General features: G+C 43.5%; 2 protein-coding genes and 1 long non-coding RNA gene across 7 annotated transcripts in view; 1 reads left to right on the forward strand and 2 right to left on the reverse strand.

The window, feature by feature from the left end:
* The window catches only part of AGPAT5 (1-acylglycerol-3-phosphate O-acyltransferase 5), a 53,388-nt gene extending 39,291 nt beyond the window's left edge, over positions 1-14,097 (reverse strand). The window contains exons 1-2 of one of the 2 annotated variants that reach the window (XM_074329296.2): positions 13,506-14,090; positions 781-850 (exon numbers count right to left, since the gene is read on the reverse strand). In XM_074329296.2, coding sequence (XP_074185397.1) covers positions 781-850; positions 13,506-13,724 — 289 coding nt within the window. In that variant the 5' untranslated portion in view covers positions 13,725-14,090. Of the gene's footprint in view, positions 1-780; positions 851-13,505 lie in introns of both variants that reach the window. The other variant, XM_074329297.2, reaches the window with a different exon arrangement.
* Positions 12,704-16,453, forward strand: LOC141570996 (uncharacterized). Its single transcript, XR_012495419.2, has 2 exons — positions 12,704-13,302; positions 14,195-16,453. It is a non-coding gene; the product is annotated as an uncharacterized LOC141570996 (long non-coding RNA).
* Positions 16,454-18,532: 2,079 nt separating this feature from the next.
* MCPH1 (microcephalin 1) overlaps positions 18,533-23,955 on the reverse strand; it is a 256,430-nt gene continuing 251,007 nt past the window's right edge. For 2 of the 4 annotated variants that reach the window (XM_074329290.2, XM_074329291.2), the window contains exon 16: positions 18,534-18,762. In XM_074329290.2, the coding sequence (XP_074185391.2) occupies positions 18,741-18,762 (22 nt within the window). In that variant the 3' untranslated portion in view covers positions 18,534-18,740. Of the gene's footprint in view, positions 18,763-23,955 lie in introns of all 4 variants that reach the window. The other 2 variants (XM_088793043.1, XM_074329292.2) reach the window with 2 other exon arrangements.

Below are 23,955 nucleotides of genomic sequence, written 5' to 3' on the forward strand. Positions count from 1 at the left end.
AAGTTTTGATACTGTACACAGTTAGATAAGATGTCATTGGGGGGCGTTACTTGGTGAAGGGGTCGTGGGACTCTGGGTACTATTTCTGCAAAATCTTGTGAATCTATAATTATTACAAAATAAAGAGTTAAAAAAAAGTCCCTTGACATGCTTTAAAGTATGAGGTTGGTGCAAAAGTAATTGCAGATTTTGCAATTATTTTTAACCTTTTAAACCGCAATTACTTTTGCACCAACCTAATACATACTGTACTGTATTGGAGACCACGGCTTCTGTGATTCCTCTTACATAATAACAAGCTATAATTAAACTAAACCATTTGAAGAGGCAAAAGGAATTGTGGGCACTGGGAAAAAAAGCTGTATTTAGGAAATGAGGACTCACATATTGGTACAACCTTTCTGTACTTAAAAATCAAAAATATAAAAGATATACCCCTTGACCCACGGACTCCACTTCCAGAAACGTAACTCACAAAAAAAAGAAGACATCAGCTATTTAAGGAACTATTCAAAGAAACAGAAAAACAGAAAGGAAGAGAACAGCTTATTTACCCCCATCAGAGGGAAAGGGGAGTATAGGAAATTCAGAGCTTTCACATTCCTGACTTTCCAAAAAAGTAAAATCAGAAAAATACAAGGTCATGTATAATATGTGCATTGAAAATTAATGTTTCAACAATAACAAAAAAAAATTTTCATTTAAATATGCAAGAACATTACTTTGAATGCCCATGTACTTTCTGCAGAAAAACTTGTTTCATGCAAATGAAATACAAACCTGTGCTTTGATGATTTGCTAAATATATTATATTTTCTTTATTTTTTGGCAAATCTCCATATAGCAATACCTAAAAGATAAAACAAAAAGAAACATGACTTTGACATTTTAAAGCATGTACCACTGTTAACAAAGTAGGACAGTGTCAAAAAATTGACCAACACCTGATGTCATGAATATTCCAACCACGATTAACCCAAACTAGGTTTCTCTTAGAAGTCTCAGAGAGCATAAATGATGCATGTTTATAAAGTAGTTACCTGGAGAGCAGGTTAATGGTCATAGAGAATGACCAATATTCTCGTGAGAAAAACGTATTTACTGACTGCTGAAATTGACTGACATGAGCTACATCTTCTTTCAGAGCCTAAAGTGTAATGGAAGAGACAGATGTGTACCATAACTGTCATGAGACATAATGCAAATATTATAAAACTGCAGTACATTTTATTGTCAAGAACTGTCCTTGCAGAGCAGAAGTCCTACTCATTAGGTGTGATTTCAGCAGGTGAGATGAAGGGAGAACGCTCATGGAGAGATCGACAATGAAATGGAGGTGGCAGTGCCTGAGGCCTTTGGGGTACACTTAGCAGCGCCCCAGTCAGACACAGGCTGCCGGCAGAGGGGGCCTGGGCGAAGAGGCCAGCAGGGAGACCCGAACCAGAATATAAACAGTCTTCTGAAGAGCAAGCTCAAGGTGAAGACTTTGTATGTTACAGGGAAACGTGTCCCATGGTCAGGACTCTTCTATCCCTATAAAGAATGGACTAGAGGGAATGCTGGATAAGGGTGACTTCTAGGAAAAGGTGGGTGCAAGAAGGAAGGGGTACATGGTAGCCTTCAACTCTGAGAGTCAAGTTTCAGTTCTTAAACTGGGTGCTGGGTACATAAGTGTTCATTACAGGAGTCTTTCTGCAGTTTTGTGTGTCTTAAATATTGCATAATAAATTATTTAAAGAAAAGAGAAGTACATTTTTAAAGACTTCAAAGGACAGGACTGCTAGCAGTGGTATTTTTTTGTTCAGGGTATTTTGGTTTCTGTAGCTTATCATTACAGATTACGCAAGATTATGAATTAGCTAAGACTTTCTAGATCCACCTTTTAGATGCCCAGAGATTATCTTTTGTTCACGACACTACTCATTCTTTTCTTAACAACAGAAGACAGAAAAGGACATTAACCTAACATTTCTGTAGAGAAATGGAGCTAGATGACAAAGTTCTGGAAGCCAGGAACTCAGGCTAAGGTCTCAATTGTCTTCCTTAGAAAACTGTGCAGTGCTATGTATATAATATGTGTTCACATATTTGCTCGATGTTTTATTAAGGAAGTTTATAGGTGCCCCAAACCCACAGAAACAAAAACAAACATGACCGCAAACCAACAGCCAATCTACACAGGGAGAAGTGGCATTCTGGCTGTGAGCCAAAGCTGCTTCCCGACAGCTGGTGTGACACACTGGTGTCAGGTACTGTAGCCACAGGGCAGGGGACTTCTGGCTTACCTTCTTGGGTAGGATGTCACATGTAAGGCTGTGGTGTGACTGATTTAGCCTGAGCACCACTGTGGAGATCTGTGTCCCAAGGGGAAGGCAGCACCAGAACCATCCAAGAAGAGCCCCCCCCAGCCTCCCCCGTCCCTTCTTGCTCTCAGCCCGATTAAGAGACTGCCTGGCTGCAGCCTTTGAAGGTAAATGACAAACATGCGATTAAAAGGCATTTCAGTTTGATTGTGGTGGTCATTTCACAGTGTATTCATATATCAAAATATTACGACGCACACCTTAAATACATACAATTTTGTATTTGTTAAAATAACATGTTTTTAAATAATAGGCATTTTTCACAGGGTTACAGTACCAATCATAGAAAACATAGCACTGTAAATTTTATCTTCCATTAAACTAAATACCGTGTTTCCCCAAAAATAAGACCTAGCCGGACAATCAGCTCTAATGCATCTTTGGAGCAAAAATTAATATAAGACCCGGTCTTATTTTACTATAATACAAGACCAGGTATAATATAATGTAATATAATATAATATAATATAATATAATATAATATAATATAATATAATATAATATAATACCGGGTCTTACATAAGACCGGGTATAATGTAAGACTGAATATAATATAATAATACAATATAATATAATACCGGGTCTTATATAAGACTGGGTCTTATATTAATTTTTGCTCCAAAAGATTCATCAGAGCTGACTGTCCGGCTAGGCCTTATTTTGGGGGAAATACGGTATATCCCATTTTTAAATAAAACGAGATGGTGAAGGCAGAAAGGAAACCACCAACATAAGCATGACAATCTACTGTCATGATAAACACTTTCCCGTAGTGAATACACTCACTGTATACGAAATGGCGCTCTCTGGGCCCAACCCCCCAACCTGACCGTTAAGGAGGCCGCGGGCGCCTTATTCAGGACCCATGGTCAGTTCACGGCACCACCAGCTGAAGATGACCCTACAGCTCCACTCTTTGGGCATAGTCTATTTACTATACCCTGTTGGCCTTGAAATGCTACACTTTATTTTGTTTGTGGACACAAACCTGAACTGAAAGCTTGGCAGGAGAAGCCCTCTCTGCACGCCCTGTAAGGCTGGCTCATTTCCCCTACCCCTGAATGGCATCCAAAGGCCTGGCATTTTCAATGTGCTATTCGATTAGCTTAACAGAGTGAAACATGCTTAGTATTTAATGGTATTTAGAGAAAGCAACATAAGTAATGAATTCAGTTGGGCAAAACAGGTGAGCCAGATGTCATAGGTGTCAGCTGATTTCATGGCTGGCAGGGGAGCTGGGGAGAAGAGCCCCACTCTGAGCATCCTGACCCCCAGATGCCCAGTGGAGCCTCCCAGCCAGCTGGTGCATGAGATCAGACCCAGCCAAGCCCCGTGGGGAGCGTGGGGCAGGCCAGGCTGCTCAGGGAGAGACAGGACCTGCCTACACAAGAGTCCAGTCGGGGAGGAGGCATCTACCAAGGGTGGGGGGGGTCTGCTGTGTCTGCTGTGGTGACACCACAGGTTTCGTTAAAAACAAACTGCTTATTCAAACATGATCATGCAACAATTCGAAATGCTGAGCAAGGATGAGAAACATCTCACTGGCCAACAGACTGTTTTAATTCTCTCACTATATGACATGCAAACGTTTCATTTTCAGGAAGGGTAAACTGTAACTTCAGTAGACTGCGATACAGAAAGATTCTGTCACACAGCCTTGTTTCCATTTGGTCAGTCGACTGTTGCCAGCTGTCTGGACGGGGACAGGTGCATTTACAGAACTGGCTGTGCAGGAAGGAGCCTTCTGTGCAAGCAGCTTGGATTTGAAGCCCAGTCCATCACCTTACTAGCTACGTGAACTTGAGCAAGAGTACCTGACCTCCCCACACCTATTTCTTTACCTGTAACAGGAATATGCTACCGTGTTTCCCCAAAAATAAGACGTAGCCGGACAATCAGCTCTCATGCATCTTTTGGAGCAAAAATTAATATAAGACCCGGTCTTATTTTAATATAAGACATATAAGACCGGGTCTTAATATAACATAACATAATATATACTAATTTTTGCTCCAAAAGACACATTAGAGCTGATTGTCTGGCTAGGTCTTATTTTCGGGGAAACAGGGTAACAGTAACTACTGTTTGTGGGGTTGTGGTAAAATAAATGCAACTATACATATAAGCTACTTCACACAATGCCTTGAACATAGTAATCAAAAAAAAATGTGAACTGTTATTATCATCATCCAATTGTGAAATTTTTTATTCAACACTGTGTTAAGTGCTTAATGAACAAGAAAAGCAGCTATGTAGTCTACCTTCCTAACAGAAAAGTCTCTGATAATGCGACAAAAAATTTCAGTTTGAATAAGATTTCATGTATAATTCATAATCTAATTATGACATTTATAATCATTTGAAATGTATTTTTAAACGTATTTTTATGTGAATGAAATGTATCACCCATTAACCAGCACAAGGTTTCTACTGTAATGCATGCAAAAACTATGGGCTTTTTCTGCCCAATGCGAAAAATTTTATTGACTAGGAAAGTTATGACCCTTTAAAACAAGACAAAAATATAAACATAGTCATTTGTCTAACAATCAGTATGCAATACGACCATGCAACATTTATAAGGTGTGATCCAAAGATACAGTGGATGTTTAAATGTAAAAGTATTTATTATAATATAAGACACGTTGCCATTAATCCCCCTCAAAATACTCCCCCTCACTTCGAACACACTTATATCATCGTTCTTTCCACTTTCTGAAGCAGTTCTGGAAGTTCCTCTTTCATGAGTGTCTTTACTTCATCCTCCATCATGATAACGCTCCATGTCACACATCGCTTCTGGTACGGCAATTTCTGTCAGATAAAAACATTACGGTGTGTCCTCATTCATCTTGTTCACTGGACCTGGCACCGTGCGACTTCTGGCTCTTCCCCAAAGTCAAAATGACCATGAAAGGTAAATGTTTTGAATCGATTCAGGACATTGAGGCAGCCACGACAGTGCAACTAAAGACACTCACGAAAGAGGACTTCCAGAACTGCCTCAGAAAGTGGCATGAACAACAGGGTAAATATGTTCAAAGCGAGGGGGGGATATTTTGAGGGGGATTAATGGCAGTGTGTCTTTTACTGTAATACATTTCTGTTTAAACATTCACTGTATATTTTGATGACACCTCGTAAATGGAACCTCACAAATCACAAAGCTTTCTTACTCATTTATCACGTGTGTCTCTGGGCGTTGTCTGTACTTTAAGGGTGTGCTTTTTCTGAGCATCTATGAGATACCAGTCACTGAACTAGGAACTCACATGGACTATCTCAGTGAGTCTCCAAGTTAACAGGCAAGTATTCCCCTCAAGGATGAGAACAGGAGTTGAGAAGCTGACATACAGTGTGACAGAAAACTAGGAATCATATCCAGGTTTCTCCCACCAAGACCCAAAAATCTTTCGAATGTAACAAATCTATTCTCTGCGAAAATTCCAAATACAAAATGTCAAATGAGAAGGCTTCTCATACATTAGAAACGTATATAATTTTTTTCACATTGAATATTCACCAAAAGAGAAAAAAACTTGTCATAAAAAATGAAAAACTGACATAAAAAAACCTCCCTACAGAAATACAAATTAAGAACGGGAGCAAAGCAACACAGCGCAGGGAGCTGGCACTCCAGCTCTGCATCTAACGTGGGGAAGCGTCCGCTGACGTGCGCACACCTCCCACCCAGCTGAGCGACCCCTGCTTATCAGCTCCATCACGCCCGTTTCCTCAGCTCTGTTCATTTTGTTTTGTAACCTCATAATAGTTTCATCTTTAAACTAACTTCTTTCTACAATGCTAAAGGGTGTGTTGAGGGTGGAGACCATTTCATGAAGCTAAAGCACTAGCGCCTAGCATGTGGTTAGCACTTAATACAATCCCCTCTCCAGGTATCACCCCACACCCCCATTTCTTTATGCTGCTGGAACTCCCACACGGAGATGGGGCAGAGCTGTCTTCCAAATGTCACTCACACTATACACACAGCCGGCCAGCCCCCTAATATCCCCAAGCGACTGTTGCTTATTTGGGGTGTTCATTGCCAGTTCCAACGAGAAACAGAAGAAACAATAACCTGAGAGAACTGCATGGGTTCAAAAATTGCAAAAAGTACAAGTTTTTATTGGCAAGTAAACAAAGGTTTCTCTGTATTGCTGGCTGCTGCAGAATTCCCTCCCTTTTATAAGGTCTCTGCCCTTATTCCTTCTCAGTCTTACTTCTGAGGATGGAGGTCATGTCTCTTCCTTCATCTAAGTAAAGAATGCAATTGGACTCACTACACCTGTAGATCCTGTTAGATCAAAACTTGTCAACTAGCAAGGCCAGTCATTCAAAAACCCTCCCCCTTACAGGCGAGATTCATGTACATTTGCACAGGAACACAGACCAATATCCCCTGTGGACGGCTCTGCCCTTTTGCTACAAGAAAAAAAAATCACCAAGTAATTCTCCCCCGTATTGCCACCTCCCAGGGGTTACAATCTTGTAGCGGGGACAATACGTACATTAAAATATGCTGATGTAATGTCAGTGTCACATATAACTGGTCCTGACACTGAGATGGGGTGAGACAATGACAGATGAGGACCGCCGGGGGCTTGGATTGCAGGAAGGACGCACAGAAGAGCAGTCCACAGGCATGTCGGTGAGTGCTGGTCATTTGGGGGTTCTGCAGAGGAAGCCGCACGTGGGCCAGTGAGACCCATAAATGGAAAAGCTAGCCAGGGCAGAATGTAGGAGTTTGGATTTTATTTGGTTATCAGTTGAGAACCTCTTTTTCCTAAACAAGCCATGCTACTTCCTCCTGTTTCAAGAGTCCAAGCAGCTCTTAACGATTGATACTGCCTTCCTGAATATCCCAAGCAAAGTCACTTTGTCTTTGTTTCACAAAGCTAATAAACACAAACACTCCAATTTCAATATTCTCTTCTACAGTAATCATCCAGGTTTTTCCTAGTAGAAATACATTGAGAGAGGGGGATCTCATTTCAACCAGTATCACCTCACCACCAGCGAAGCAGCTTCAGAAAATGCACCCTGACGCCGGATGGCGTTGAGCTGAGTCCTGGCTTGACCGCTACAAACGTGAGCTATGTAGGCCTTCATTCAGTCATCTGTAAAATGGGAAGCATGGGGCTCCCTTGTGGAAATGACCTGCATAACAGAACAGTACTTGGCACAGGCAGCACTCGCTAAACGCTAACTTTGTTACTCGTGCCGTCCTCTCCCTTTCCCTACACAGCCAGTCACAAAGCCCTACCAGCCACCTCTCAGGTAGACCTGGGATTCTGCCTTCTCTCCACGTCCACTCAGACCAGGGCTTTCCCTGGATTAGAAGACCTCCCAAACCGGTTCTTCAGAGCTCCAGGCAAGTAGCACTCACTTACGGAGCTTCCCAACCCGCACTCTCCCCACTAAGCTAACAATCTGACAAGCACAGTGCATCTTAATTTTCTTGTTGTGTCCTGTTGCACTAGATGTGAGCTCCCCAAGGGCACGGACCTTGTCCATGTTTTTCTTCACTGTATCCTGCAGTGTCCAGCAAAGGGACTAGAACGAGACGCACACTCCCACACTGAATGAATGAATGAATGAATGAATGAATGAATGAATGAGGAGCAGGTTCTAGGGATTCCTTAGTGAGAAGTTACTACTTAGTTTTGGATTGTTTATTAATATCAACTTGTTTGAGAAACCATAGTAAAATTCCATTTAAGAAGAATCAACTCTCAGTTTATTCAGCTTAACAAAATCAGACAAATTTAAGAGCGAGAGAAGGAAAGTAAATTATGTAGAGTCATGTTTTCCGTTGCTTTCCATCATAATAGCATAAGTGTCACATAGGTATGTTTAGTGCTACTATAAAACCCATCCAAAAAGTTAATTTAATGGAGAAGGAGTCTTCCCACAATTCACACATTTATTTAAAAGCTCTTGGAAAAAACCTAAAGTGACACCAAATTGTTGCATACCTGGAAAAGGTGTATGTAGGGAGGGGAACTTTAACTTTCTCAAGATATTTTGGCAGTGTTTCAATGTTTTATTGCAGCTGTGATTTAAAATGGAAAAATAAGACATTAAAAAATCTTACAAAACCGCAACCCCCCAAAACTGGTTTCCTCACAGTCCAGGACTTACATTTACAGAAAGTGTAAAAAAGTTCTAATTACATTTCTCTAGGATTTTCTTGTAAGTCTATTCCCCAGCCAGATTTAAGTTGTGGCTAGTCTGAAATAGTATTTAATTGGGAAACGTGTGATTTCCTGTCATAGGCTAGTGTCATCCTACTTAAGCAAACATAGAGGCAAACCCAAATCTGCCCGCTTTGTGACCCCCAGCTAAACTGAAGGACAGAGCCAAAATCTTTTAGAAATCTTCACATGGATGATACATAAGCAGAGAAAAAGAAAATTATAAACGACAAGTTATATTCTCTTAGGACTACTGACATTGGAGAAGGCTCTGGGCAACATATGAGCAGAAATGCGGAGAATCCAGACATGATAAAAAGGGGTTGGTTGGACTAGTAAGGTCCTTTCTCCAAAATTAAATAAACATGTTTTGTTCTAATAGGTTAGCTGCCTTTACAGCAAGAAACACAATACAAATTTAACCCATTAAGAGTTTAGGACCATTTTTGAGGAAACAGTGTGACAGAAAGAACCGGTCATAAATGATCTCTAGATATGAAGGCCTTGACTGTTTCTGAGAACTTGAAATACTGCTTCAATTAAAAGTATGAATTATTATTTAAGAGTGTGCTAACTGAACAAATTATGTAAACATCAAAATTTTACAGACTTAAATTCTATATCCCGCTTCCAGTATTTTTTAAACTATTTCACACTTGAAGCAGGTCAGTTGAGAAACTAATTTATGTCATATTTCGCATTTTATTGTTATAATGTATCACATTAGCATTTGAGGAAGAGAGAATTAGCAGACAGAGTGATTAGTGTAAAATATATTTTAAAGTAAATTTCAACTGATTGAAGCAGGAAGAAAATGGTGACTAAAATATTTATCAGGTTCAAGCATCATAATCACTAGATATTTTTGGCCTGCAACAACCAATGATCAATGTTAGTATATTACACTGGAAGTAGGGGAAAGAGTAGAACGTTTTTTTAAAGTAAAGAGAAAGGAATTCTGACATTAAGAAAAAATTATATTAACTTTTACCAGCTTCCAAAACAACACATAAAAAGATTTTTTCATGATCTATCATCACTATTACAATTATTGTTCATGCAGTGATATAATTTAGGCTAGAATTCTAGGACAGAAACTATGATCAATCTGTTTTCACCTCAACTAGAGGTTATAGTAAGCAACTCGCCTCCACTCCTACCCGAGTCCTAACCACTTTCTCTACCAGCACTCTCCACTTTCTTTCTAACTTCCGACAAGCTTTTCCTAAATTCCAGCTCCAAGATAGACATGCGGCGTCTTCTGGAGTCTCCAAGCACCCCACATTCAAGTTATTTCTTACTCTACGGGTTTTACCGTGGTGAACATAACCAAATGTCAGTGTATTCACCATACTGCATAAATTAATTCTTAGTTTGGAAGTTATAGGACCTCTTATTTATCAGGGCTTTTTTTTTTTTTTTTATGGTAAGCTATCACAAGATGATAATATAAAAATCAAGAATTAACACCAACACACGAACAAGTCATTGGTTATTATACAGAATGAAGATTGGTTCTGAAAATAAGATACTCAAATGCTCTATTTGAGGAATATGTGAAAGTCAATTTGAAAATTAGAAAGTAAAAGCTTATGGGAAATTATTTTAAAAGTAACCTTAGCATATAGAACCAAGCTCCCTTTACTCTAGTATGTTAAAGAAAGCAGAGACCAACATTCTTTAATATAAAGAAATAAGGCAAAGTTAAAACTAAGAACAACAAGACATTGACCAGGCAGAATCCAGGAGCTGTTACTGCAGTGGTTTGAATGATGACCCCAAAACGATGTGCCCATGTCCTAAGCGCAGAATTGGGAACGGGACCTTATTTTGAAAAGGGTCTTTGTGGATGAAGTTAAGGATGTTGAATTGGGGACACCACCCTGGGTTATCTGGGTAAGCCCTACACCCAATGACAAGCGTTCTTATAAAAGAAAGGCAGAGGGAAATGTAAGATAGACAGAAAGACGGTGGCAGGGAGACCACAGAGGCAGAGATTGGAATGATGTGGCCACAAGTCAGGGCCGGCTGGCAGCCACCAGAAGCTGAGACAAAGAAAGGATTCTTCTCTAGAGCCTCCAGAAGGGGTGAAGGCCAGCAAATACCTTGATTTCCGACACTGAGCCTCCAGAACTGGAGAGCACAATTTCTATTGTTTTAAACCACTGAACTTGAGGTGCTTTGTCATGGCAGCCAGCGGACTGTAATACAGTTACTTGAATCAGTGCTCTCCCAACAGTAAAGAGGCGTGAATCTCAGCGGATCTCAAATTAAGAGAGCTACATCAAACTCAAAATCCTTATTGCTTATTCCACAGGAATAAATGGTGAAGAAGGTACCCCGTTGAGTTTCAGTACTAACGAGATTCTAGAAGAACCTAAAAAGACAAGTGATAAACAGTAATTTTAGCAATAGTTATTGAAATGTGTTCCTATCTCAAAGCTGCATATGAAAATAAAGTAGTGAAATTAGGAAAGAGCAGATTTTACCTAGAATCCAAAGGGACATCCAAGTGCACTTGTTGGGAGCAGGTTTGCCTGCCAAGCACAGATCATGAACTTGATGGACCTACTTGTGTTCAGCTTAAAAATTCAATGCATAAGGAAATACCCTGTCTCACAACTATTCCGAACCATTTCTTTTTTAAACCTAGAATTTAAAAGCATTAAAATGCCATTTAAAAAAACAATTGTAATTTGAAAATAAGCCTGCGATGAATATAATTTAACTGTGAACTTCCTTTCATTCAAAAACGTATGTCCTCTCAAATTACTAAAACTTCTTCAGAAGGAAGTCGACATTATTTTATACAGAACAAACAAGAGCATCATCCCTTGCCTTGCAATGAAAGCTGATAAACTATTCAATTTTTAAAAAGTCCCCTAGCAAAATAAGAAAAAGGAGCTAAACTTTTAATAGAAACTTTGAAATGATAAAGTCACTGAAGAAAACTATTAAGAAAAAACTAAGATTAAGGTGGTATGTCCATTCCTATAAATCTTTTTCTTTTGGGTTTATATTTGAAAATACGACTTTTCCTTTGATTTTATCTTAAAGGAAACCATTAGAAATACTGGAAGGTAGCCTTATCTACGTAAGAATTCCAGATCACAGAAAAATACCTCCCAAAATGCCCTGCTCTCTTCTACTAACCAGCAAATAATGCCTTGCCTCCTAAATAATGCATGGACAAGAAACTCTGGGGTCTACATTTTTTATTAAGTGTTCATACCTGCATTTGACGATCCGTGGGCAATCAGTTCCAGGGTTCCTAACAAACTTCATTAAGGGACCCACATTCATAAAAGGATGTCTGATGGCCCTCACGTATAATTCAAAATATTATCTAATGTGGGTCCCACTGATAAAGTTTGTTAGGAATCCTAGAACTGATTGCCCAATCATCAAAAGATTACATTTTTTAAAAATCATGTGCTGAGAACTCAAAAGAAAATTGAAATCTATACTGAACCAGGGTATAGAGTAACACACACAATTTCAGAAACAATGTGAAATTTTACAATCATTTTTTAATATAAGACACTTGGTAAACACAAAGTATTTCAATACTATATTGTATATTATATCTCACGGAACATGTTATGTTCTTTGAACAAAAATAAAACACCCCAGCACAGGTAGAATTATTTTTCTAAGAGGTAACTGGCTTTGTCATATGTTCTGAGTCTGTATGTTAGCCTTGGCCAGCTGTCAAATGATGAGAAATTAAATACTTAATCATGACAAAACCATACACTGAGACAAAAGTGAAAAGCATAGGGGCAAATGATTGGTTTGCATTTAGTGAAAATTTTAAATGAGGCCCATTTTAAAAGTCAATTATCAGGAAATCACTTTCTGGAAGGGCGATCTTTCTTTCTCCCCTAGTAACACAGACACTGGTTTAAATGGAGACCTTGGCTTCTCCTAATTCCCTTTCTCCAAATAAACTCCAATTGTGGCAAACTCAAGTCATCAGCGATCAACAGCAGCGCAAAGTCAAAATAGCAGCTGGTTGACAACAGGGTGAAAACAGCTGCTCTAGACAAAAAAAGGCAACTGCAAAAAGACAAAACAATGCCAACTCATTCCCTCCAGACCATCCCAACCAAGAAAACAGAAAGTAAAGAGGACTAACTAAACATAAGGAATCACCAAGAATCATGCTCTCTTCTCGAATTGGGAAGGAAAGGAACAATTAACAATTGTTATTTTTGTATGAGAACTAAGCAAAGTTAAGAGGCCCTTCTGTTATACTTTTGTGTGTTTTAGAAATTTAATCTACAAATCCAATCTCTATAGAAAAAGAAACAGACTGTAATCAGACAAAAGATGAGCCACACAGTTAAGCCGAGTCAAAGTTGGCAAGAACTGTATCCATGGTAAGGCTTCTACAGTAACAAACGTACTCATTTCCTCACCCAGCTTTCACTTACACTGGGGGAAGAACGCGAAACAAAGTTGCACTTCTTGTCCAAATAGTAACAATCTGTTTCAAGAGAAGGTCTCCGATTTTTAAAAGCGTACTTGTGAGCTCAAACATGACCACCTTCTTAGCCGAAAGCCAAAAACTGTCAGCTGCCTGCCCTACTTACGTGCCCATCCGCACCTAAGCACTAAGACGGGCACTTACAAAGGGGGCGCGGGGACGGCCGAGCCCACTCGTGGCCCCAGGACAACGTCACCACAGCTTCTCAGTGACCCTGTGCGAAGTGCCAGGACGCGCGGGGCCAAACCCGAAGGTAAGAACGTGAAACGACTTGGAGGTGGGAGGATGGGGTGACGGCACATGTTCCGGGGCAGATCTGCCCCGCAGGGGTAACGACCCTGAAGTACCCGGCGGGGCCGGCGGGGTCCAAGCCGCGAGTGCCGCCCGCGCCCCCGCGGCCCCGGGGGGAGGGCTCGGCAGGTGCGGCGGCCGGGCGCGGAGCGGGCGGGGCCTCACCTGCACCCCGGTGTAGTTCTCGAAGAAGAAGAGCACCATGCTCTGATACATGCAGTAGAGCCGGTCGTCCACCGCCTGGTAGAAGCGGGCGGGCAGGAAGGCGGAGAGCAGGCGCCAGGCGCCCCAGGCCAGCACGTAGGTGGGCGCCGTGCCCAGCATCACCGCGGCCGGCAGCACGCAGCGCATGGAGTACATGTGGAGCACCAGGGACAGCAGCATCTTCCCGGCTCGGCGCGCGGAAACTTCGCGTCTCCTCCCCACCTGCGCCGCCGCCCCGCCGCCGCACGGCCCGCAGCCGCGGCCAATCACCGGGCCCGGCGCGGCCCTGCCGCCACCCCCTCACCTCCCCGGGCCGCCGGCCGCACCTGCGACGCCCGGCCCGCGCCCGCTCCGGCTTCCGCCCCCAGCCGCATGGGCCGCGCCGACGCCGAGGGCGAGGGGGCAGGCGGGCTGAGGAGCGCGGGGTCCCGAGAGCTCCTAGCGGCCTCGGGGCAAGAGGACGCCGCGGCCCTTTGGGGCTCGGTAGCTCAGGAGCGCTCACACCCCATGACCCTCGCCCGTCACTCTGTGCCCCTGTCGGGGGCGGGGCGCCACATCAACAACAAGCCTTCTGATTGGCCGCCCGTTTCCATAGTTTCCCGTTCGGGGGCGGGGCCCCTCGCAAATAACAAGTCCCCTGGTTGGTCTAGTGCAACAGACGGTTGAGGCGCAACTGCTGCCGGGACGCGCGGACGGCCGTCTGTGCCCTCTGCGCATGCTCCGAAGCTTGTCTTTGCGGTGGACGCGGGAAGAGAAGCGGAGGCTGGTGCGCTGAACGAAGTGGAGGTGGGTGCCAGATGGAGGCGCGGGCCCGCCAGCCGTCTGCCCCTCGGTCGGACTCTGGCACGGTTGGCTGAGGGAACGCCCCGGGGCGGCCCCAGCGTGCACGCTCTGCGGGTCCCTGGCCCGGCGATGCGCCCTTAAGCCCAGACGTCTCCTTACGCGCTGCACCTCGTGCTCTGCACAAGTGCCATCCGCAGTTAAGAGGACTCACGCTTTCAGCAGGTATTTGTCAAGCTTACGGTGACAAGGCCAACAAAATATGATCGGAGACGTTACAACAGGGTGACATAAGCGCTGTCATCCGCCCACGGCCCCGACTCAGCTGCCAAGGCCAAGGCCAAGCCTAGCGACATGGGTACCGTCCTTCTCAAGATCGCGCCCCCCTCCACCGTCAGCATCTGCCCTGGTCCCCAGCTGGTGCACTGGACCCGGCTCCTTCACGGCACTCGCCACTGGGTGGTCCAGAATCAGGCCCCTTCTGTCTTGCATCTCAATAATTACGATAATTACATGATTATGCATAGCCGGACAGCTTTCCTTTCTACGAGGTTCTTTCCACACTGTTTATTTTATCAGACATTTTCAAATTCGTTTTTGCTTCACTTCCCCAGGGCCTGGCTCTTTGACTTGTTTCTGATTTTTTCTAAGGAACCTCGTTTTTTGTGTATTATACTTTGCATGTGCACGTAGAATACATAAGGTACCGACAGGGCAGCTGTTTTATTGATGTAAAAACAGATCCAGAGGCTTTCTGGACCCTTTTATTGCAATGTGGCTTAATGTGTAACCCTTTTCAGAGATAGTTGCACTTCAAAAGAATGCCAAGGGCTTTAAGTGAAAAAAATTATTTTTTCTTAACGTAAGCCGATTTCCCCCATGTTACTATTAGTCGCCAAGTTGTGAAGTGTTGTGCAATGTCTTGGCACGGAGACACTGAGAACTTAAGTCTCCCTTGTCCCCCACTTACATCGGGACCCGGTCCCGACCTACTTGGTTATTCCCTGTACTCCGCACTGTCCTGTCTGCCTGCCTACAGTCACTGACCCAGCCTCCCTTTCTGTCACTACCGCCTCTTAAGCTGTAATCGGTCCATACCCTCTGCCTTTACTTTCTTACCCTGTAGATTTTTAACCCCTTGCACGCTGACTTCCTTTTCCAGCATTCCACCAAAATGGTTCTTTTTAGAGCACAGCTAACCTAGCCTGCGCTCACTGACGCTGGGACACGACAGTGAAGACTGACTCCGTTTCTGCTTACCTGCTGCTCACAGGAGTCGCATGTGGGATGAGTTTTACGAAAAGGAACCATGTGGACATATATAAAGATCGCATTGAGTCTGGAGACAAAGACAGCTGCTCCAGTAGAGTTGGAATTCCTTCCCGTGGCATTTACCCGGAAGCCCCGTTCTCTGGTAACAGTGATATTTGAGATGCAGCTTGAGGGTAGAGTTAGCTAGGTTAGAGCTAGAGGTGAGAGGGAAGGGAGGCGCCTTCCCAGTGAGAACAGCATGTCTGAAGGACTGAAGCTACGTGTGCAATATGGTCAAGGCACTGAAAAGGCCCGTGTGCAGCACTGACGGGCCATACATTTTTGTATTTTAATTTAGATGCCCATAAAAGAATGCTATGTATTTCCCTCACACATTAAGTTAATATCCACAATTATTTCTATCATAAGTTTAGTTACAAAAGTTCTGATGAGTTGTAAATGACGTTTTAAAATAAGTGGTTACATAATTTTTTAAGTGGACCCCATGAGTTATAAATACCATAGTGATTTAATACCCACCATCATCCATTTAAAAAATACTTAAGATTTTTACCAATTAGAATTTTACATTGATCCTTTCGTTTTCTCCTTGAAAACGTTTTCATTCCACTTATACCACGTAATTTATCTTAATGGAGTGGAGTATTGTTTTTGCTTCAAAGTCTTTCAATGATCAGACTAGTTTATCACGGTTTTAAGAGTTGAAATTTCTTCTCGATTGAGCTTATTACTATTGTTAGCAATATATAATTAATATATATCATAAAATCTGACATGTAATTATTGTAAATAAAGGTAAAGTTTTATTTGAAATGCCTGTCTTAGTGGTGCCTTAATTAAAAGAAATTGTCAAATTATCTTTTGGTATCAAGATTATTACACCTTTCTATGTCAATGCAGGACAATGTAGTGAGAAGATTTGGGATGGGTGGGGCCTTTGCGAAATGCAAGCTGGGTCTAGATTTCAGGGAGTCTCACAGGCAGATCAGTTTTAAGAAGGTTAAGCATCTGAAAATTGGGTCCCTTAAAACTCCTCATGGCCACATCCTTTCTTATTTCCGTGTTTCCCTGAAAATAAGACCTACCTGGACCATCAGCTATAATGCGTCCTTTGGAGCAAAACTTAATATTATATTATACCTGGTCTTATATTAAAATAAGACTGGGTTTATATTAATTTTTGCCCAAAAGATGCATTAGAGCTGATAGTCCGGCTAGGTCTTATTTTCGGGGAAACACGGTTTCAGCGATACCCAAGGCCTAATTTGAAGATTATGGGAGAGACAGTAAGTGGGACAGGGAAGGAGACAAAGATGATGGGGGTTGAGTCAGGAAGGGAAACCGGTAAGAACCAGATAACAGCGGGACATGGGACATGGAAATGACTTTAGACTATCCAAAGGTCCTGGGAAGCTACTAAAAGGTTTTAAGGAGGGAAATGACATGATTAAATTTATTTACTTATTTTTTTTTAAGGTTTAGGCAGTGTGGAGAATGGGTTGGAAGCAGTTTGGAGACTGTTGCTAGAGGTAATGGTGGCTTAGCCTTTGATGGTTTATGGAGAGCCAGAAGTGAGTTCACGTACAGCCTTTCTGGGGGAAAGTTTGGCAGTTCTGACTAAAAATGAACAGATGCCCTTTGGGTCAATAATTCTACTTAAATGAACCTCAGTAGCAGAATGGTTACATATATACACAGATGACACATGAAATGCTATGCAGCAGTTAAAAAGAAACAAGTAGATCCAAATGTATTGTCACAGATCCCTAAGACAGGTGAAAAAGAGTGCTGGATAGTACATGCAGTTACCCATTTCTGTAAAAAATAAATCAATATATTTGTATACACAAATGTCTAGAAACTACTGACGACGGTGATTATGGGGAGAGGAAGTAAGATCAGATGAGGGTCAACTGGACTTTCTGAATTGTTTGCAGTTTTTACAAAGAATATTTGACAGATACGTAGTCAGTGCCTGTTGTGTAGCCCACCTATGTAGTGCTGGGTCACAGATGCAGAGTGAGCCCTGAGGTTATGACCCTTGGTCTGTGGTGGGGAGTGGATTTACTAGGATTTACAGGTGATTAAAGATGAATAAAGAGGGCCAGCCCAGTGGCTCAGGTGGCTGGAGCACTGTGCTCCTAATGCCGAGGTCAATGGTTCGATTCCCACATGGGCCAGTGAGCTGCACTCTACAGCTAAGGTGAACAACAGCTCTCCCTGGAGCTGGGCTGCCCTGAGCTGCCGTGTGCTGCCATGAGCGGCCGGCATCCAGCGTGAGTGACCAGCAGCCAGCAAGAGCTGCCATAAGTGGATGACTGGCGACTTACTACCTGCCTCAGCCGGGGGCAGCACAAGGCTCATAATACCAGCGTGCGCCAGGGAGCTGTGTCCTAGACAACTAGACTGAGTGTAATGCAGGGTGTCAGCTCCCGCTCCCTGCAGGATATGGTGAGGCCAAAACGCAGGGCATGGTGAGGCCAAAAAGAAACATCCACGGAGCCATGGATGGGGGGTTCATACCCCTATATTCTCACTGGCGGCTGGGTTGGAGATACAGGAAGCAAACATCCGCCAGTACCCCAACCGGGGTCTTCCTGCACCCCAGTCTCGCCCACGGCCGGGCGAGACACAGGAAGTAGGATCCGCAATCCGCCGTCCACGCTTGCTAACCGCACTTGCTAGCTGCAATCGTCCATCTGCTTCTCTGCCTACCAACCAACCCGCTAGCGTAGCCACGGCAGTTACCTTAGTGGCTAATGGCTAACCAGTAGCTGCCGCCTAGCCAGAGCAGATGGCCATCTGATTACAGCTGGCAGCCATCTAATAACCGAGCCAGCACCTTTCCACGTGAGGCCGAGAGCCCGGAAACTGCTCTCTGGGACTCTGTCCCCACACTGAGAAACAAGGGCTTGAACTGGAGTGGCGGGGGGGGAGGAGGAAGAAGGGGGGAAAAAAGATGAATAAAGAAAAAGAGGTGACCTCTTCCAAGGTGTGATCTACAGGAGGAAACTGACTGGTGGTGATAGGTGATAAAGGCGGAGGAGGGAGGAATGAACGCTTTCCATGTTCCAGGCTTGAGTCACGGTGGAATTTGGTTTCATCTACTGATGTGGTGGAAGCAGGTTCTGTGGGGTACGGAACTTAGCTGGTGAAGTGGGGAGCCCTTTAAGAGAAAGAACAAGTTTACAAACACAAAATTAGATTTGGACATGGATATTTATTTAGAATGAGAAAACTCTTAAAAAATAAGACTTTAAAAGCTGCCATAACCGGAAAAAGAACATTATGTAACTATCGTATATCTGGAACCTTTCCTTTGATTTTGAAAACCATGTAATGTTTTCTCTGTATAGAAAGAATAGTAATTCTCTTTCCTCTAGCATGATAAGCAGAAATTTGTTTTTTATCATCGCTTGTTAGGATGTATAAAATACTTAGCCTCACGCTATGACTTCAACACATACTCAGAAATCTAGGTTTTATGTGGGGGGAGGTGTGAAGGAGAACAGCAGAGTAAACCGGAACCTCAGCAAATACATTCTGAACTTATGTAGGAAAACAACTCAAAACTGTGTTGAGAAGGAGGAATACTGAGTGTGGCAGGTAGAACGATGCCCCCCTCCTGATACCCACCTAAGTTCCGGAAACTGTGAATACGTTTATTTACATGGCACTGGAGAATTTAGGCCACAGCGGAAATGAGGACTGACAGATGACCTTGAGACAATCTTGGGTTATCCGGGTGGGCCGAATGTAATCACCAGGGTCGTTAAAAATGGAAGGAGGAAGCAGAAAAGGAGCCAGAGTGACACAGTGTGAGGAGGACTCTGCTCCTGTTTGCGGGTTTTGGAGACGGAGAGAAGAGCCAGGAGCCAAGGAAGGATGGCAGGTTCCAGAAGCTGGAGAGGACCCCCCCCCCCCCCCCGCCCAGAGCCCCACAAGGAACCAGCCCTGCTGACACCGTGACTTTTGTCCAGTGAGACCCATATTGGACTTCTGATCTCAGAACTGTAAGCTACCTAGTTATATTGTTTAAGCTACTAAATGGTGGTCATTTGTTATAGCAGTAATAGAAACTAATGCTGGGGTTTCTCTAGCAGGCACCAAAATATACTGTAAAGCAACAGTAATAGTGTGTCACTAGCGCAGAAATTAGTGGCTTGATGAGCAAAATGAAGAGTCCGGAAACCCACGGACTGTGTGCATTTTGTGTTGTATCTTATGAAAGTGGCATCTGAAATCCAAGGGAAAAGAATGAATTAGTCAAAATATGAGGTTAGCGCTGTTGTAAAATTGTTATAAGCAAACATGACAACCTACACCAAAATAGAAGCCAGAGGGGATTTAAACATATTCAAAAGCTAAAGACAAACGTACTAGAAAAAAATACAGGGCAATAGTTTCACAATGTTCAGGTGAAGACTTTACTTGGAATGATTCTAAGAGAATCATTAGAGTATTGATGACCTATAAAGAAAGATTCTGGAATCTCCAGAGCCATGTGACAGCAGATCTGAATAAATGTGATTGTGCCACAAGCACATCTGTAGTGTGCCGCTGAGGGCCTGGGGGGAACACCCACATTAGGTGTGGAGTGTAACAAGAAAGCTGAAACCTAATCAGCTGTGCTGTAAACTGACTCTCCTGAGTGGCTCCAGAAAGGTGCTTGTCTAAGTGCAGTGCCGTTAGCAGCTGGAGAAACGTGCGTGTCTCAGTGTGAAGGAATGGAAAGATCCTGCACAAGAACACCTTCTGTTCACGAACAAAACTGTAGCCTGGTCCTCTGCCTCGTTTGGTCAACTTCCATTCATGCTCGTCCTTTTTGGTAAAACAAAGCCAAGGAGGCACTTTTGTTCTAAAAGGTGGGCCATGGGTCAGTGTGAGGCAGCATTTGTCAGTTTGTTTTGAAGTGTGGACCCTGACGCCCCGAGGCTCCCTGGGAGCCTTTTGGGTGCTCCCAGGTCAAAAATCTTCCTAAAGATGGTGAGCCGTGACTGGCTTTGCCGTGATGGATTTGCAGTGATGATGGGGGGTAACCCTGCTAGCACTTGCGCAGCCTCGGGCAGTGACGCCAAAGTGTGCTGATGGCCAGTGGTCTGCATCACCACGTGCCCGTGGCAGGAACACTCTTGCTTCACTTCAGACTATCCCTGATGCTCAATACAAAGACACTATAATAATTTTACTAAATCCGAACCCTTGAGGACACATCCTTTTAACAGCCTGTGTGAGCGAGTGGGACGTACGCATGAAGCATGTGTGATGCACAGTAAAGTACAACAGTTCTTTGGCGGGTAAACCTTTGATCTGCGAGCTGAGCTAGCTGCTTTTCTCATGGGACATCATTTTTACTTGAAAGAACAGATAAGCTATGCTTTTCTGGCAGACATTTTCTCAAAAATGGACAGAATGATTCCATCACTTCAAGGAAAACGACTGATGGTATTGCCACTACTAAAATTTGAGCTTTCAAATGAAAATTACAATTTTGGAAAACTTAGATTTGCCCCCATGAGGGTTACACGTTGCCAGTGCTTAATAAGACTCTTGAATGCTACGGTGATATTAATCACTGTGGTTTTTCAGTATGTATGTCAGCATTTAGCAGATCTGTGTAATCCAGTGAAGCAAGACTTTATAAATCAGTGGTGTCTAAAAATCTTTGCAGGGGTAAACGGTTATTTCGGAGTGCAAGACAGACTGATGGACTCTAATGTAACAGTACAAAAATGTTATCGATACATTTTAAACTCATTGTAGTTAGTAACCTTTAGGAAATTACCAGTTCCTGAGTTTCAGTATGTGAGAAAGAATGTTCACATTACCTGAAAAGGCTATTAAAATACTCCACCCTTTTTCCAGTCACATATCTTGATTGAGGCTACCCTTTTTTCATACGCCTCAACCCAAAAAAACATGGCAACAGATGGAATGCAGAGAATCCGGCTGTGTTCAACTAAGCCGGACAGTAGAGATTTGCAAAAAGAAAAAAAAGTACAACAGTGCCTACTCTTCTTAGTAAATGTTTTGTTTCTGAAAATATTCTTCATAAAAATATTAATATGCAATGAACTTATTACTGTTATTTTAAAGGAATTACTACATATTTTTAAAACTCCCATTTTAATTTCAATACAGTAAATACCAATCGGTATAAGTGTCTCTCTCTCTCTCTCTCTCTCTCTCTCTCTCTCTGTCTCTTTCACACACGCACACGAGCTCCGGAAACACTAGACTAGGACAATCAAAGTAGCCCCACCTCTGTTGCTACAAAAATCAGTTTAGGGAGGGACCCCCTTAGGGCTTCTGAGACTCAGGGATGTTGCGAAAGCTTGTTCACTCTGTGAAAGGCACCTTCATGGAGACACTCCTCTGGCTGGTGACGTGATTGGGGGGAAACCTGAAGTGCCTGGCCACTTGGCCGATAGCGCACGTCCGATTAGGGTGAAGCTGACACCCAAAAGGCAGAGCAGAGAAATAAGACAAGAAGCCTTCGATGAACACTCTGGCTGGGGAGTCAAGCCATCTGTGAATGTGAACCCCACCTTCCTTCTCAACCTTCTATTAGGTTGGCGCAAAAGTAATTGTATTTTTTTTCATTGACCTTTTAAACCACAATTACTTTTGCACCAACCAATAGTTATAGGAGCAAATGAGTCTCTGTTAAAGTCAGGTTGGAGGGGGTGTTTCTCTTATCTATTATCTGCCCATCAATCACGCTGGAAACCTAGAGCTAGAGACTATTCGGTGCTCACCTGCTGATAACCATTCAGGCACTAGGTCATTCATTCATTCACTCATTCATTCAATCAGTTATTGAGTGCTTATTATGTGCCAGGCCCTGCTCCAGGATCTGGTCACATAGCCGTGACCAAGGCAGATAAGGTCTCTGTCTTAGTGATTCTTTATGTCAGTGGTGAGAGATGCATTATAAATAAACCGCCTCAGTGAATTAAAATAGGCTCATGTCAGACCGAGCTGTGCAGTGGCTCCTTTAAATCATAAGGTCAGGAAGCGCTTCTCTAAGCAGGAGACATTTAATTTAAAATTGGGACGATGAGAAGATCTACGATGAGAGCATTTCAGGCTGACGGAACGAGCATGCAAAGGTCCTGAGGCAGGAAAGCAGGAGCTCAAGTAAGCAGCAGTCTTAATCCACCAGTGGTTAAACCTCATGGACATTCTTGACTCTGTTCTCTCCCATCCCATTCCCAGATCCAATCCATCAGTAAACTGTTGGCTTTACCAGCAGAACCCACCCAGAGTCCATGCCCTTTGTCCACCCTGCCGCGATCACCCTCATCCCAGGCACCCCCATTTGTTATCTAGGTAACTAGCAGCCTCCTGACATGTCTCCCCATGTCCACCCTCGCCACACCCCCATCCCATTCATTCTGTCTTCTACACAGCAGCTGTTGGGGGTGAATTGTGTCCTCAATATTCAGACAGTGAAGTCCTGACCCCCAGGATGTGCTCTGTCCAGAGGTGATCAAGATAAATTGAGGTGCTTAGGGTGGGCCCTAATCCCATGTGACTCGTGTCCTTGTAAGAAGTGGGACAGGGACACACAAAGAGAGAAGATGATGCAGAGACACAGGGAGAAGATGACCCTCTACAGGCCAAGAAGGGATGGCGGGGACAGCTCCTTCCTCACGGCCTCAGATGGAACCAGCCCTGCCAACACCTTAACCTCGGATTTCCAGCCTCCACAACCGAGACGACAAATTCCCGCTGTTTAAGTTTGTGGCACTGTGTGATGGCAGCCCCAGCAAATGAGTACAGCAGCGTATCTTGTCACTTCTCTGCTCAAGATACACAGATCTCAGTAAAACCTTCATTGTCCTGCCCGGGTCCCCACTGTGCGGCCCCCACCTGCACTTGCAACAGCCCTGCCTCGCCCGAGCTCCAGCTGTCCAGCAGCCTAATGGGACCGAGCCCACCTTTACTCTTTCACACGAGTGATTCTAAATATGACTTTGCTCTTCGTCCCAGGAAGATAAGGCTGTAAACCAGTAAGAAACTTTGTTGTGTTTTTCCGGAATCTCTTAGAAATCCATTGGTACAGACAATAGACTGCGCAGCCAGCGCCTTCTCAGAACAGAGGGCTCATCTGGGTAAACTGCCCTCACAGGACGTTCAGGTCCCCCACGGGGCACTCAGCAAAGCCATTGTTTTCTTCTTCTTCTTTTTTTTCCGCAGATGGCTGCGAGGCCTCGTCTCAGCTGTGAACCTGCCATCACAGACTTTGCCCAAGCCCAGTTAAGTACCACGTTGAAAGATGTCCCTAAAACTTAACCCCAGACTATAACACTCCGTAAATGCCCTCTCTCCTCCCTCCGGGGCCCCCCAAGACTCT

Source organism: Rhinolophus sinicus, chromosome 16, assembly GCF_057876585.1.
Source record: "Rhinolophus sinicus isolate RSI-liver-muscle chromosome 16, RSI-T2T, whole genome shotgun sequence".
Classification (NCBI taxonomy): domain Eukaryota; kingdom Metazoa; phylum Chordata; class Mammalia; order Chiroptera; family Rhinolophidae; genus Rhinolophus; species Rhinolophus sinicus.